Source organism: Bos taurus, chromosome 2 (genome assembly GCF_002263795.3).
Source record: "Bos taurus isolate L1 Dominette 01449 registration number 42190680 breed Hereford chromosome 2, ARS-UCD2.0, whole genome shotgun sequence".
Lineage (NCBI taxonomy): Eukaryota > Metazoa > Chordata > Mammalia > Artiodactyla > Bovidae > Bos > Bos taurus.
The window spans coordinates 48,234,944-48,248,904 of NC_037329.1; the positions used below are offsets into that span (position 1 = coordinate 48,234,944).

Consider the following 13,961-nt stretch of genomic DNA (forward strand, 5'->3'; position numbering starts at 1 on the left):
AAGACTATTATTAAAACAACAGCTCTGTTAACAGTAGAAAAGTTGAGGAAAGATATGCACAGAAGGGTCATAGGAAATTAAATACAAAGCAGTTTTAAACTTAGAAACATGTTTAATTTCACTCATAATCTGGTAAATTAAATAAAAATATAGTAATTTTTTCTATAAGATTAACAAAAAGATCTATAAAGTTGATAACATACTGATGTTCTTACTGGTGGTGTAAATTAGAATTAGACAAAATCTAACCATATTACAAATGTGCCTACTTTTGACTCAGCAACATTTCTAGAAATTTTTCTTTGTGAAATGATATGTGTATTGTTACTCATTGCAGTAATGTTTATTAGCAGTGCAGGATGAGAAACAGTATAAATGACCCTCAGAATACTGATTAATAAATCTTGATACATCCATCCATGTAATGGACTACGATACTGCAGTAAAAAAAGAATACAGAAATATTTGCATATCATCCAAAAAAGGGAAAAAATCATATTGTTGATTTCTCCATGAACAAAAGTTCCCTTAAATGTATACATTTAAATTTTTATTGAAGTATCATTGATTTACAATGTTGTGTTAGGTTCAGATATACAGCAGAGTGAATCGGTTATACATATACTTATGTCCACTCTTTTTAAATTCTTATCCCATATAGGCCATTACAAAATATTGTGTAGTGTTCTCTGTACTATACGATAGGTCCTTATTAGTTGCCTATTTTATGTGTAGTACTATGTTTAAGTCAACCCCAGTCTCCCAATTTATCTGTCCCACCTTTCCCCCTGGTAGCCACAAGTTTGTTTTCTACATCTGTGATACTACTTCTGGTTTATAAACAAGTTCATTTGTACCCTTTTTAAAAATTTTCCACATATAAGTAATATCATATGATATTTGTCTGTGTCTAACTTACTTCATTCAATATGACAGTCTCTAGGTCCACTCGTGTACCTGTAGATGACATTATTTTGTTCGTTTTTATGGCTGGGTAATATTCCATTCAGTTTTCATTCCAATCCCAAAAAAAGGAAATGCCAAAGAATGTTCAAACTACCACACAATTGCACTCATCTTTCACGTTAGCAAAGTAATGCTCAAAATTCTCCAAGCCAGGCTTCAATAGTACATGAACGATGAACTTCCAGATGTTCAAGCTGGATTTAAAACAGGCAGAGGAACCAGAGATCAAATTGCCAGCATCCACTGGATCATCAAAAAAGCAAGAGAGTTCCAGAAAAACATCTACTTCTGCTTTGTTGACTATGCCAAAGCCTTTAACTGTGTGGATCACAACAAACTGTGGAAAATTCTTAAAGAGATGGTAATAACAGACCATCTGACCTGCCTCCTGAGAAATCTGCTTGTCAAGAAGCAACAGTTAGAACTGGACATGGAACAACAGACTGGTTCCAAATTGGGAAAGGAGCATGTCAAGACTGTATATTGTCACCCTGCTTATTTAACTTATATGCAGAGTACAACGTGAGAAATGCTGGGCTGGATGAACATGAGCTGGAATCAGGATTGCCGGGAGAAACAACCTCAGAGATGCAGATGACACCACCGTTATGGCAGAAGGCGAAGAAGAACTAAAGAGCCACTTGATGAAAAGGAAAGAGGAGAATGAAAAAGTTGGCTTAAAACTCAACATTCAAAAAACTAAGATCATGGCATCCGATCCTATCACTTCATAGCAAATGGATGGGAAAACAATGGAAACATGACAGACTTTATTTTTGGGGGCTCCAAAATCACTGCAGATGGTGACTGCAGCCATGAAATTAAAAGACCCTTGCTCATTTTAAGAAAAGCTATGACCAACCTAGACAGCATATTAAAAAGCAGAGACATTACTTTGCCAACAGAGGTCTGTCTTGTCAAAGCTATGGTTTTTCCAGTAGTCATGAATGGATGTGAGAGTTGGACTGTAAAGAAAGCTGAGCACTGAAGAATTGATGCTTTTGAACCGTGGTGTTGGAGAAGACTCTTGAGAGTCTCTTTGGACTGTAAGGAGATCCAACCAGTCCATCCTAAAGGAAATCAATCCTGAATATTCACGGGAAGGACTGATGCTGAAGCTGAAGCTCCTATTGGAGCTTGGAGTATTCTTTGCAGCCAAAGTATTCTTTGGCCACCTGATGCGAAGAGCTGACTCATTGGAAAAGACTCTAATGCTGGGAAAGATTGAAGTCAGGAGGTGAAGGAAACGACAGAGAATGAGTTGGTTGGATGACATCACCGACTCAATGGACATGAGTTTGTGTAACTCCGGGAATTGGTGATGGACAGGCAAGCCTGGCGTGCTGCAATCCATTGGGTTGGAAAGAGTTAGATGTGACTGAGCAAGTGAACTTACTGAATATTCCATTGTGTATAAATATATATATGCACCACATCTTCTTTACCCTCTCCTCTGCTGATAGACATTTAGGTTGCTTCCAGCCCTGGCTATTGTAAATAGTGCTGCAGTTGAGCTGAATATCGAGGTGTATGAATCTTTTCAAATGATGGTTTTCTCCGGGTAAACACCTAGGAGTGGGTTTTCTGGGTCATGATATTCTATTTTTAGTTTTTTAAGGAACCGCTGGGCTTCCCTGGTGGCTCAGAGGTTAAAGCGTCTGCCTGCAATGTGGGAGACCTGGGTTCGATCCCTGAGTTGGGAAGATTCCCTGGAGAAGGAGATGGCAACCCACTCCAGTATTCTTGCCTGGAGAATCCCATGGAGAGAGGAGCCTGGTGGGCTACAGTCCATGCGGTCACAAAGAGTTGGACATGACTGAGCGACTCCACTTTCACTTTCACTTTATACGGTTCTCCATAGTGACTGTACCAGTTTACATTCCCATCAACAGTATAGGAAGATTCTGTTTCTCCATATCTTCTCCAGCACATATTGTTTGTTGATTTTATTGATGATGGCCATTCTGACCAGTGTGAAGTGATACTCCATTGTAGTTTTGATTTGCATTTCTCTAATAGTGATGTTGAACATCTTTTCAAGTGCTTTTTGGCCATTTTTATGTCTTATGTCTTCTTTATGGTGTGCTGCAGTCCATGGGGTCACAGAGAGACACGACTTAGCCACTGAACAGTGTCAACAAATGTCTTTCTGAAATATTAAACAATAACATAGTGGGTTATTTGTTGAGTGGGATATGGGAACAGAGGTTAAGGCTCTTTTCACTATATATCTTTTTATTTTTTTTGAGGGGTGAACTATATGACCATGCAGTCTATTTTTAAAATTACAGAGTGGGAAGTTGGTTGAAGGCAAGGGGAAAAAACCCAGCAACCTAGTTAACAGAACAAATCACTAAACTCCTTCAGAACACATAAATATTAAAGAGATAGGAAGTTGAGTAACATAGGGAAATGTAAAAAGACTATTTTAAATCAAAATATTATTTTGCACGTTACTTATAAATGACTGGGATTAAACTCTTCCGTCACTTTTTTTTTTCCTCCCTTGAAATCACATAGAGTTTATTCAATTTGTGTTTTATGGGAAAATTCCAAGGGCAGGCTTTTCTTTTCCCTTTATAAACTGCTTTTTCAAACTGGATAGTTTAAATTATGCAGTCATACCAACCCTAAATTTCAGAGTCTTGACACAAATTTGTTGTTTGCTTTTGCTGTGTCCCCACACTGTAACAGCAAGGAGGCACTATTCTCTGTCTTCACTCACAAGAAATGGTGATGTTACCTCAGCATGTTCCTCCACTAACATCCCAGTGGAGGAAAGGAAGCCTGATGGATCAGGGACATTCTTAAAGTTCCTACCCAGAGGTGCTACAGAGCACATCTCACACTTATCTGACCGGAGTGAGTCACATGGTCACACCTAGTTTCAAGAGAGCAGGGCAGTGCATTTTTACTAGATACCTAGAAAGGGAGGTTAACCAGAAGTATGGTGAACCTCACTGATGACCACCACAGCTAACTTGTTTGAGTTTATATATGATTTTTCCTTGCCTAGATGCTTGTAGAATTGCTGTTTCTTAGCAGTGTGAAAGTTTCACAGGTTATATCAAAGTGTAGGTCGTAAAAACCGTAACTCTGCAAACCCTCTTGATGTGAATTTAGGTCTTTCTTTAGTAAAAGGATGATTTTCCTTTTTTTCCAGTTTTAATTATTGTTTTTGGAAAACACATTATATACTATGTTTGAATAACATTTTTACATGATACTTTAATTCTTCAAAGAGCTCTATAGTGATATTCTTGTATCAGTATAGGAGAAAACGAGGTCTAAGAAATTAGTACATTAGACCTGTTATTCCATCATACACTGTGCATCTTGAAGTAAAATGACCTACAACAGAGAAGTTGAATCTCAGTGATTCATGCATCAAAGTGTCAAGCCAGAAGTATAATTTGAACAGCTAATGACTTAATTTATTCTGAACTTTCATCTTGGAAATTTGTCTCTTAAGGCATACAGAAAGTTTACAGAAAAGGACATAGAGCTAGTAAATGCTTACAAAAATGTATAAGTAAATACAAATTAAACCTGAATACTCCATTTCATTAGTAAATTGGCTAAAATAGATATATTTGTTACAGAAAAAGTAAGCAGATAGTACAGAGTTCCCAAGTAGTCTCTCTCTCACAGACACACGCTCATACACACACTCACCCCGGTACAGTTTTCCCTGTCAATAACATCTTGCCTTACTGTGGTACATTTGTTAAAATTAATGAAACTATATTGAAACATTGCTAATTAAAGTCCATTGTTTACACTAAGGATTCTACAAGTCTATGGGTACAACACCATGTTCTGGTGCTTGGAAATAATTTATCTAATGTGACTTAACTGAAGTATGGAAAAACCCATACATGGTATTCCATTATGGTATAATTTAGTTTATTCCTACTGCATTCCAATATTGAGAGCTCAGAAAGCTGAAAAGCATTATTTAACTCCTCACTTTTATGATTTGTTGTGTGTGGGCGTGTCCTGAGATATAAAATAGGTTATTCTTAGATAAGAGTATTATTATATCATATAATTAGTATAATTATATATATCATGCTGCTGCTGCTACTGCTACTGCTACTGCTAATTTGCTTCAGTCGTGTCCGAGTCTGTGCAACCCCATAGACGGCAGCCCACCAAGGCTCCCCGGTCCCTGGGATTCTCCAGGCAAGAACACTGGAGTGGGTTGCCATTTCCTTCTCCAATGCAGAAAAGTGAAAAGTGAAAGTGAAGTCGCTCAGTTGTGTCCAACTGTTAGCAACCCCGTGGACTGCAGCCCACCAGGCTCCTCCATCCATAGGATTGTCCAGGCAAGAGTACTGGAGTGGAGTGCCATTGCCTTCATAGCTTAGTATAATCATGTATAATTACAGAAATTTAAACTTAAAAAATAAGATTGTGGTATATTAAAAATACTACCCTTTAGCCAAACTGTCTAAAATACAAAAATTGAAAATCATCAGTTAAGTGGTAAAGATAACAAATTCTGTGGTTTGTTGTATTTCAAACATTTTATTTTAAAAATAGACATGGTTCCAAATGAGAGATTTAAGTCTGGAAAATACTCTTCTACATAGAAATTAGACTTGCTAGATGGTTAAAGTTTCTTCTAGTTTGTTTCTTCTGGTTGCATATTGTTGAATATTGTGTCCCTGAAAGTATTTGGGAATAGTAATAAAAGCATAAAAACCTCTGGATGCTGGCAGTTCAAAGCAAACTATACAAGTATATCTGTAACATTAATTTTTAGCTACAAAGAATGTGGAAATGGGGTATCCAAATTGATTATGTTGGTTAATGTAACATAACCAACTAAGGTTTTTTTAGTATATAATATAGTATAAAATATTGAAAAGATGACATTGTCTCCTTGGGGGGAAAAAAAAATCTGACTTATGATTGTTAACCTAGCTAATTACACAGTAAATTTTAGCAATATCCAGAGTGGAACTACGGATAAGGCAATGGCACCCCACTCCAGTACTCTTGCCTGGAAAATCCCATGGATGGAGGAGCCTGGAAGGCTGCAGTCCATGGGGTCGCTGAGGGTCGGACACGACTGAGTGACTTCACTTTCACTTTTCACTTTCATGCATTGGAGAAGGAAATGGCAATCCACTCCAGTGTTCTTGCCTGGAGAACCCCAGGGACGGGGGAGCCTGGTGAGCTGCCGTCTCTGGGGTCGCACAGAATCGGACTTAGCAGAGTGGAACTAAAATTATTATTTGAAGTGACTTAGCAGAGTGGAACTAAAATTATTATTTGAAGACATGCTTGCTAATATATTTAAATGATCATTTCAGACCACACACACACCTCACGAAAAAGTTGTGAGCTAATTCATGCAAATCATAGTAACTTGATGTTAAAGTAAATTTAGTGGAAAGAAGGCTGTAAACCTGTATAACTCTCCCCTTGCATATGTAAAATGAAGGTATTATTATTGACCCTGTTTCATTCTGCAAATAATTTGAAATGGTTTTGAACAGTTTATCAAACCTAAAGTGGTTTTAAACATAAAATCAGAACCAGGGAAATACAAATACCATGTAAGTAAAATATCAAGAAGTAAGTGCAAGAACATAGCAGATTGCTAAGAAAATGCCATACAGGCTGTATTTTGAGAAGCAAGTTAGTATCAGTTGGGGACTAACTCTGGTGATAGGATCTGACTTGATCCAAAGACAGAAGTACCACCTCATCTTCTGACAGTTTTCTCTAAGAATGTAACTTTTCTCTGCTGGGCTCTTACTCATAGTATGACAGTTGACATTTGTGGTTGTTTTTCTTTTTTATTTTTAAAGGACTTAGTTTACCTGTGATCTGAGGTGGAGCACCATCTGCTTTAAATATGTTTGATATCCTGTTGTGAAACCTGAGATTTGAAATGAGAGGTTTTGCTTTTTTGTTGTTGTTGCACACAGATACTGCAATGACAAATAGAGATAAAATACTGAAAATACAAGTAGTATTTTGTCTTTCAAAATAGTTTACCAGTTGTCTCAGTGACTTTGTGGCATAATCCTTTTTGTCCTCATTAAGTTTGATGCCACTTTTGTTGTATACATAGCCTAATTTCTTGAGCTATATATTTTGTGATAGTACCCTTCTGCTTCTATTTTCATATTAGGAAGAATAATCCATCACTCTTCCTTTTTAAAATCTTCTTGTTTTTTCTTAATTCTATTTATTTTCAAATTTCAGAAAATATATGTAGTATTAATATGAAGAGATACATATGATAGTGCAGTATGGGTGATAAGATGTCACAAATCAAAAATATAAAGAATGTTAAGTATGTGGCATAAAAAACTAATTATAAAAATGTGAAGCTTTATAATTGAACAGTTTAAGATGGTTTAACACTTTCTGGGTATTTTTAGTAGTAATTACTGTTATATTTTGGGCTTCCCAGATGATGCTAGTGGTAAAGAACCCACCTGCCAGTGCAGGAGACATGAGACATGAGTTCGATCCCTGAGTCAGGAAGATCCCCAGGAGAACAGAATGGCAACCCATCTCAGTATTCCTGCCTGGAAAATTCCATGGACAGAGGAGCCTGGCAGGCTACTGTCCTTGGAGATGCAAAGAGTCGGACACAACTGAAGCAGCTTAGCATGCACACACTTTATATTTGAAGTATATTACTAGTAATAATTTTTAACAAGGGCTTTCTCTGCTTACTTAACAACTAACAAAGGCAACATCTCATATTTAGCTTAATCTCTTTGTATTTCTTTTTTGATTTTCATTTCAAGGTAACATGCAAAGTAGCTCACAGTATTTCACAGAAATTAATGTACTGAGGGTAGATATTTTGCAGTCATTTAGTATTGTTCTGGTAGTTCTTTTCAATAGCTTTTAACTGATTTCAGTAATAATTTTGTAGAGTCAGTACTGTAGACATGTAATGAACTGACTGATACGTAAAGTTCTTAAATACCTGTAGTTTTTATGACTTCTACTGCAAAGAAGTATTTCCTTTGAAAACTTAAGGGTTATTTCTAAACATTTATCAGAAGTTTGGGTAGCTGATTGAGAGAATGTGGCATCATTCCTGGTTCTGACATCTTACTAAATCAGACATTAGAAGTTCTAGTTGAACTTTCTGTCTGTAGAGAATCTGCAAATTTAATTGTTAATTTTCAATGACAGCTGTTAATATTCTGTTCCTCTTACTCATAGTTTAAAAAAGAATATGGGCTTATCATCGTTTACTTGTTATTAAATATTTCATAAACTTTTTAATATTATTTAGTTAATAAACCATGCTTTGAAAGAACTAATGGAAATAGAAGGAGTGAGTGAAAACATATTACAAGTTCACTTAAATGGTAAGTATGTTCTCATTTTGCCATTGGAATGATGTAAGCATATGAGCTTTTTACATTATGAGACTAAATTTACTCATATTTAAAATCTGCATTAATAACTATATTTTAAAAACTAAATCTTTAATGGACTTTTACTTTAGCACACTATGCACAGTATTTTTAGAAATTAAAAAAATTATTAATAAAGGCACATAAGGTCTCTTTTTTTTGTATTTATTTTCTTTTTTTATTATTTATTTATTTTAATTGGAGGCTAATTACAATATTGTAGTGGTTTTGCCATACATTGACATGAATCAGCCATGGGTGTACATGTGTTCTTATCCTTTTTTTAAATAACATTAATTCCAAGGAAGATGGTTCTTTGAGTCTAATGTTTTCACTATTAAATTTTAAAAAGGAAATAATGTAAACTAAAAATTTTTGACTTTTCTTTCTAGTTAAATTTTTTAAAGCATTAAAAAACTTACTTGACTAGAAAATAATCTGCATAGTATCAAATACTTATTTCATTTTTATGACCTACTTTTAAATGGGTTTTATTTCAGGACTGCTGCAGATCAATGATAAAATTGCCCTAAAGGAAATCACAAGACAGTTAAATCTGGAAAATGTAGTTGGAGATAAAGTTTTTGTAAGTATCATTTTCATTATTTTATTAAATAGGATTCAAAGTAAAGTCTGTATAGCATGGACCTATTTATATTAGCATGGACCTGTTTATATTTTGGAAGAGTAGGAACGGTTCAGAGATTCTAAAATATACAAGATTCTTACCATAAGAATGTACAATGTATAGGATGTATTTATTCATCAAATCTTTTAAGTTTAGACTTTATGAAGTAGATTTTATTGGTTATATTAGGGCTTCTTCGGTGGCTCAGACAGTAAAGAATCTGCCTGTAGTGCAGGAGACCCAGGTTCAATCCCTGGGTCAGAAACATTCCCTGGAGAAGGGAATGGCAACCCACTCCAGTATTCTTGCCTTAAAAATCCCATGGACAGAGGAGATTGGCAGGCTGCAGTCCATGAGGTCACAAAGAGTAGTCAGACATGCCTGAGTGGCTTTCACTTTCACTTTTCATATTAGTTATAAAATAGTTTAAGAAATCAAGATTTGTTTAAATATTAACTGAGTTGTTTCTTTGTTTGTAAGAAAAATATTCTGATTCTCTGCCCTTGGAGATAGATTAATCTGCTTTTAAAAATATTAACACTCTATTAGTCTATTTCTAGTCTTAAGAGACTTGGATAGCATGAGAGTAGTAGAAAATATACTGAATTTGAAGCTACAAATGGTAGGTTTGTAACTATTGACTATAACTATTGACTACCTGTATAACGTGTCTAATAAGTATCTATGAATTACAGATCCCTCACCAGTTACATTGGCATTGTCTTATTATACTTCACACATTTATTCTAAAGATGAAAAGAAGTGTTAAACATAATTATTTTTGTTTGTTTTTTAAATTGGATGCTAAGATACTGTGCAAATGTCAGTTATATTTTACTATTAAAATGTTCTCAGAAAGTACCCACATCATTATTGTTCCTTGGGATCTCAAGGCAGTAAACATAAATAATTTAACTGATTAGAAATATTTTGAAACTTGTATTAAACATTTTACCTATCAACTTGATTGATTAGGCTCAAGGGAAACGTGATTAACTTGAAGCTGAGGTAATTTTCATCATGAAGTGACTCCTCAGCTTAATGCAATTGAAGTGGGTTGTGTACATTTCAGATTCATTTTCTGGTCACTGGTGATGATGCAGTGGTGTTCCTCTAAACTGTGAGCCACCTAACATCTAGTAATTTTATTCTTTAAAAATTAACTATAAGTAAATTTGAACTATGTGTAAAATACATAGCTAGTGGGAAACCGCTGTATAACACATGGAGCTCAGCTGGGTGCTCTGTGATGATGGGTAAGAATGAAAGGGAGGCTCAAGAAGGAGGGGATATATTAATATTTATACTTACAGCTGAATCATGTCATTATACAACAGAAAACTAAGACAACAATGTAAAGCAGTTGTCCTCCAGTTAATGAAAAATCATCTATAAAAAGCTGAGCCAGTGCTGTGTTACCATCCATTACCTACAGGTTTTTGAAGTGCAAGTTCAAATGTTCCTTCTGAAATCTGTTGTTTTCCCCGTGTCCAGAATGCAGTGTAAAAGATAGCGGCCTCCTTGGCAAAGCAGAGTTACTGTTACATAGAATCTGTTCAGCTTTTGGTTTCCACTTGATGTAGATTTATGTTTCTAACTTTCCTAAATATTGCTATTTGTATTGGATTGTATGAAATAATTCATGGCACAGCTACTTACCATCCTAGTCATTACTATTGATATCATAACCCTCACACATACAGATTATTAGTTTAACTCCTATATTATATCAATTAGGCACCTGGAGGCTAAGAGACATAATTAGTGTGTCTAAAGTCATAAAATAACAAAGGCTGGACATTAAGAATCTAAGTCATTTAACCCCAGAGCCTTTCTGTTTTGTGTATTTAGAGCAAATTTGTATATACTTTTATAGACACACACATGTGTATATGTGTATATATAAATATATACTTACATAAGTAAATTCTTGTAATATGTACATATGAATTTACCTAAGTATATACTTATTGTAAAGTGTAATAGTCTTTTAAAGAAATAAGCCTTCCCTGGTAATCCAGTGGTAAGAATCTGCCTACCAGTGCACGGAACACAGGTTCAACCCTGGGTCCAGGAGGATTCCACATACTGTGGGGCAGCTAAGCCTGTGTGCCACAACTGTGGAGCCCACGTTCTAGATAGAGCTCATGCTCTGCAACCAGAGAAGCCACAAAAATAAGAGTAGCCCCCGCTCTTTGCAACTAGAGAAAGCCTGCATGCAGCAACAAAGACCCACCACAGCTAAAAATAAATAAATTTAAATATATATATATATATATAAATACCAAAAGATAAGCAGTCTTTGAGTAACTTTGACCACTGATTTTCCAACAGTTTATCTGAGCTTTTGTTTACATTATGGTAAATACCTCTTGCCCTACCTACTTTGGAAATAATATTTCTTGACAGCATGTAATCATCACAAAATGTGTAGAAGCTCTTTAAAACATATTATGTTATTTTATGTCAGATCTCTCAACTGGGAAACAAACAAGTGGGTATCTTTTGTCCTTTACATTGCCTCAAGTTTAAAGTTGACTGTTTCTTTAAATTAAGATAATTTGAATGAAGTAAAAATTAAGGACTTCAGTGAAAAAATATTTTACAAGGCCTTTATCCACAAGCTGGAACATCTGGATAATGCATCTGCTACTCTGTTAGTTTCTATCCAGAATATTTAAATTGTACCCAAAAATGTATCGACTGTGTTCCAAGTGAAAGTGAAGTCGCTTAGTCGTGTCCGACTCTTTGCAACCCCGTGGACTGTAGCCCCCCAGGCTCTTCTGTCCATGGGATTCTCCAGGCAAGAATACTGGAGTGGGTTGCCATTTCCTTCTCCAAGTAAAGCAGCCAAATTTGATATGATATATACAAATTATATAATCTGCTCTTCAATAGAGAAACACTGTTGTATTGTCTAATGTTTGAGGCAGGTTTCTTCTTCCTTTTCCTTTGGGATCTCATTCAAATTCATGGTCATTTTTTTAGTGGTATGGGTTTGAGACTCACAGCAGACTGACACGTTTGAAGATAAAAGTACAGTGAATTTCTTTTTTTCTCTGATTGTGTTTAGAGTATAGCAACTCTTAAAAACTACCTTTGATTAAATTTTTACAGATTTTATCCAGAAAATAAAAAATTTTGAACATGGCATGATCCCATTTTCAGTGTTATGCCATCTCTACTGTTACATTAAAGTTTTAGATTGTAAGCATACAAGAGATGGAGTTCAGAATCTGGCCAATGACTTTCATTTACTAGAAAACTACATAAAACTATTTATACAGTGTCTGGAGTCATATAGCCCTCTTTTATTCTTTATTTCAATAAACTTCTAGTCATGGTGTCTTTTTTTGTTATTCAGGGTAGCTTTGCTGAAAACCTTTCATTTCTTCTGGAAGCTTTAAAAAAAGGTAAATACTAGCTTATTTAACAGTATCAATAGTTTAGCTTTATTTTTCCCTTAATCATATGCTTTATAAGAAATAAATATAAAAAAGAAATAATGACCACTGAAATCCCTATTAATAGTGATTATTCCAATTAACATTTTATTTCATATCTTTATTCACCTATAGTATATCATTAGTATAATTTTTATAAGAATGAAATGTTTTTTATTTTATTGTGAAATGTACATCTTTTTACTTACTCATAGTATGTTGTAAGCATCTTTCCATGTCTGTAAATATTGAGTGCATGATCATTTTCATGGTTCTCATATATCTCATTTTTAAAATATAAGCTATTTTAAAATTGTAACATAATAAATTATAACTGATTAATCACCAGCTATCAACTTTTATTCCTGATTTTGTATAATTAGGAAGAAATGCTTAACTGATCATCCAGATTTCTTGGGGTAAATTTCAATGAGTAAAATACTGGGTTAAAGATTTCACATTTAAAAGCATAAATATTAATTACCAAATTATCCTAGAAGATCCATTGTCTAAACATATTTTAAAGTACTTTTTTTTTTCAGAACCTCAAACAATTGTTTTTTTTGTTTGCTTTTTTAATAGAAAAAAATTTTCAGTTTAATTTTAATAATTTGGGTACTCATGATGTTCATATCAAATTTTAATTGGCCATAGATATTTCCTGATTTGTGTTTTTCCTGTTCTTTGCTTTATAACTGTGAGAATTCTTGCACTTGTTTTTTTCTTAATTTTGGTTTGGACTTTTCTGATAAATAGAAGTTTTAAATTATTTACATAATCAAAAATTTTCTCTTCTTCACACTTTAAAGACATACACATATTTTCATCCAGTACGTACACTTATAATTCATAATTTAGCTGAAATTTGTTTTGGAAAGGTGGAAAGTGGAGATGGCTTGAATATACCAAAATGAAATTTCTGCCTTATGTAGGTCTGTGTCTAGACTTCTGAGTGGTCCCTGTGGTTTTAATGTCTTTTAGGTTAATGTACTGGAGAAGGCAATGGCACCCCACTCCAGTACCATTGCCTTCTCCAATACATTAACCTGAAAGACATTAAAACCACATTATTATCTTTTAGATAGTATTATCCAAACTATAATATCTGATAATAATTAAAAGAATTATTAATTAACCTGTTTATTACCATGTTTTTTTTCACTTGTTTATGTGGATATAAAATAAAGCCTTTGACCTTAAGGAAATAGTGCTTGTTCTCCTAAAGCACTTTCCATTGTTGTAGTGAGAAAAATGAATCCAGAGTCATATGAAAGTTTTCCCTATTTTTTAAAATGTTGAAATTGTCATTAGTAGAAGTTAAAGTAGCTTTGGTTAAACTTCATAGTGTTACCATTGTTTATAAAAATTGTTTCCAGGGGAAGACTTACTTTGCATTTCTAACTAAAAGTGAGTCTGTTTTGAAGTAATAATTTTATGTACTTTTATATTTAAACCCAGAGTATTTTGGTCTATGTAGGTTAAAAAATCTTTGTCTATTTTCTGATGATAGAAGAATTATTTACA

At 34.3% G+C, this 13,961-nt stretch overlaps 1 protein-coding gene across 2 annotated transcripts in view; it reads left to right on the forward strand.

Annotated features, from left to right (window-relative positions):
• Nucleotides 1-13,961, forward strand: part of ORC4 (origin recognition complex subunit 4) — a 96,914-nt gene that overhangs the window by 53,445 nt on the left and 29,508 nt on the right. For both annotated transcript variants that reach the window (XM_005202444.5, NM_001046301.2), the window contains 3 exons: nucleotides 8,243-8,318; nucleotides 8,867-8,952; nucleotides 12,359-12,407. In XM_005202444.5, coding sequence (XP_005202501.1) covers nucleotides 8,243-8,318; nucleotides 8,867-8,952; nucleotides 12,359-12,407 — 211 coding nt within the window. The remainder of the gene's footprint in view (nucleotides 1-8,242; nucleotides 8,319-8,866; nucleotides 8,953-12,358; nucleotides 12,408-13,961) is intronic.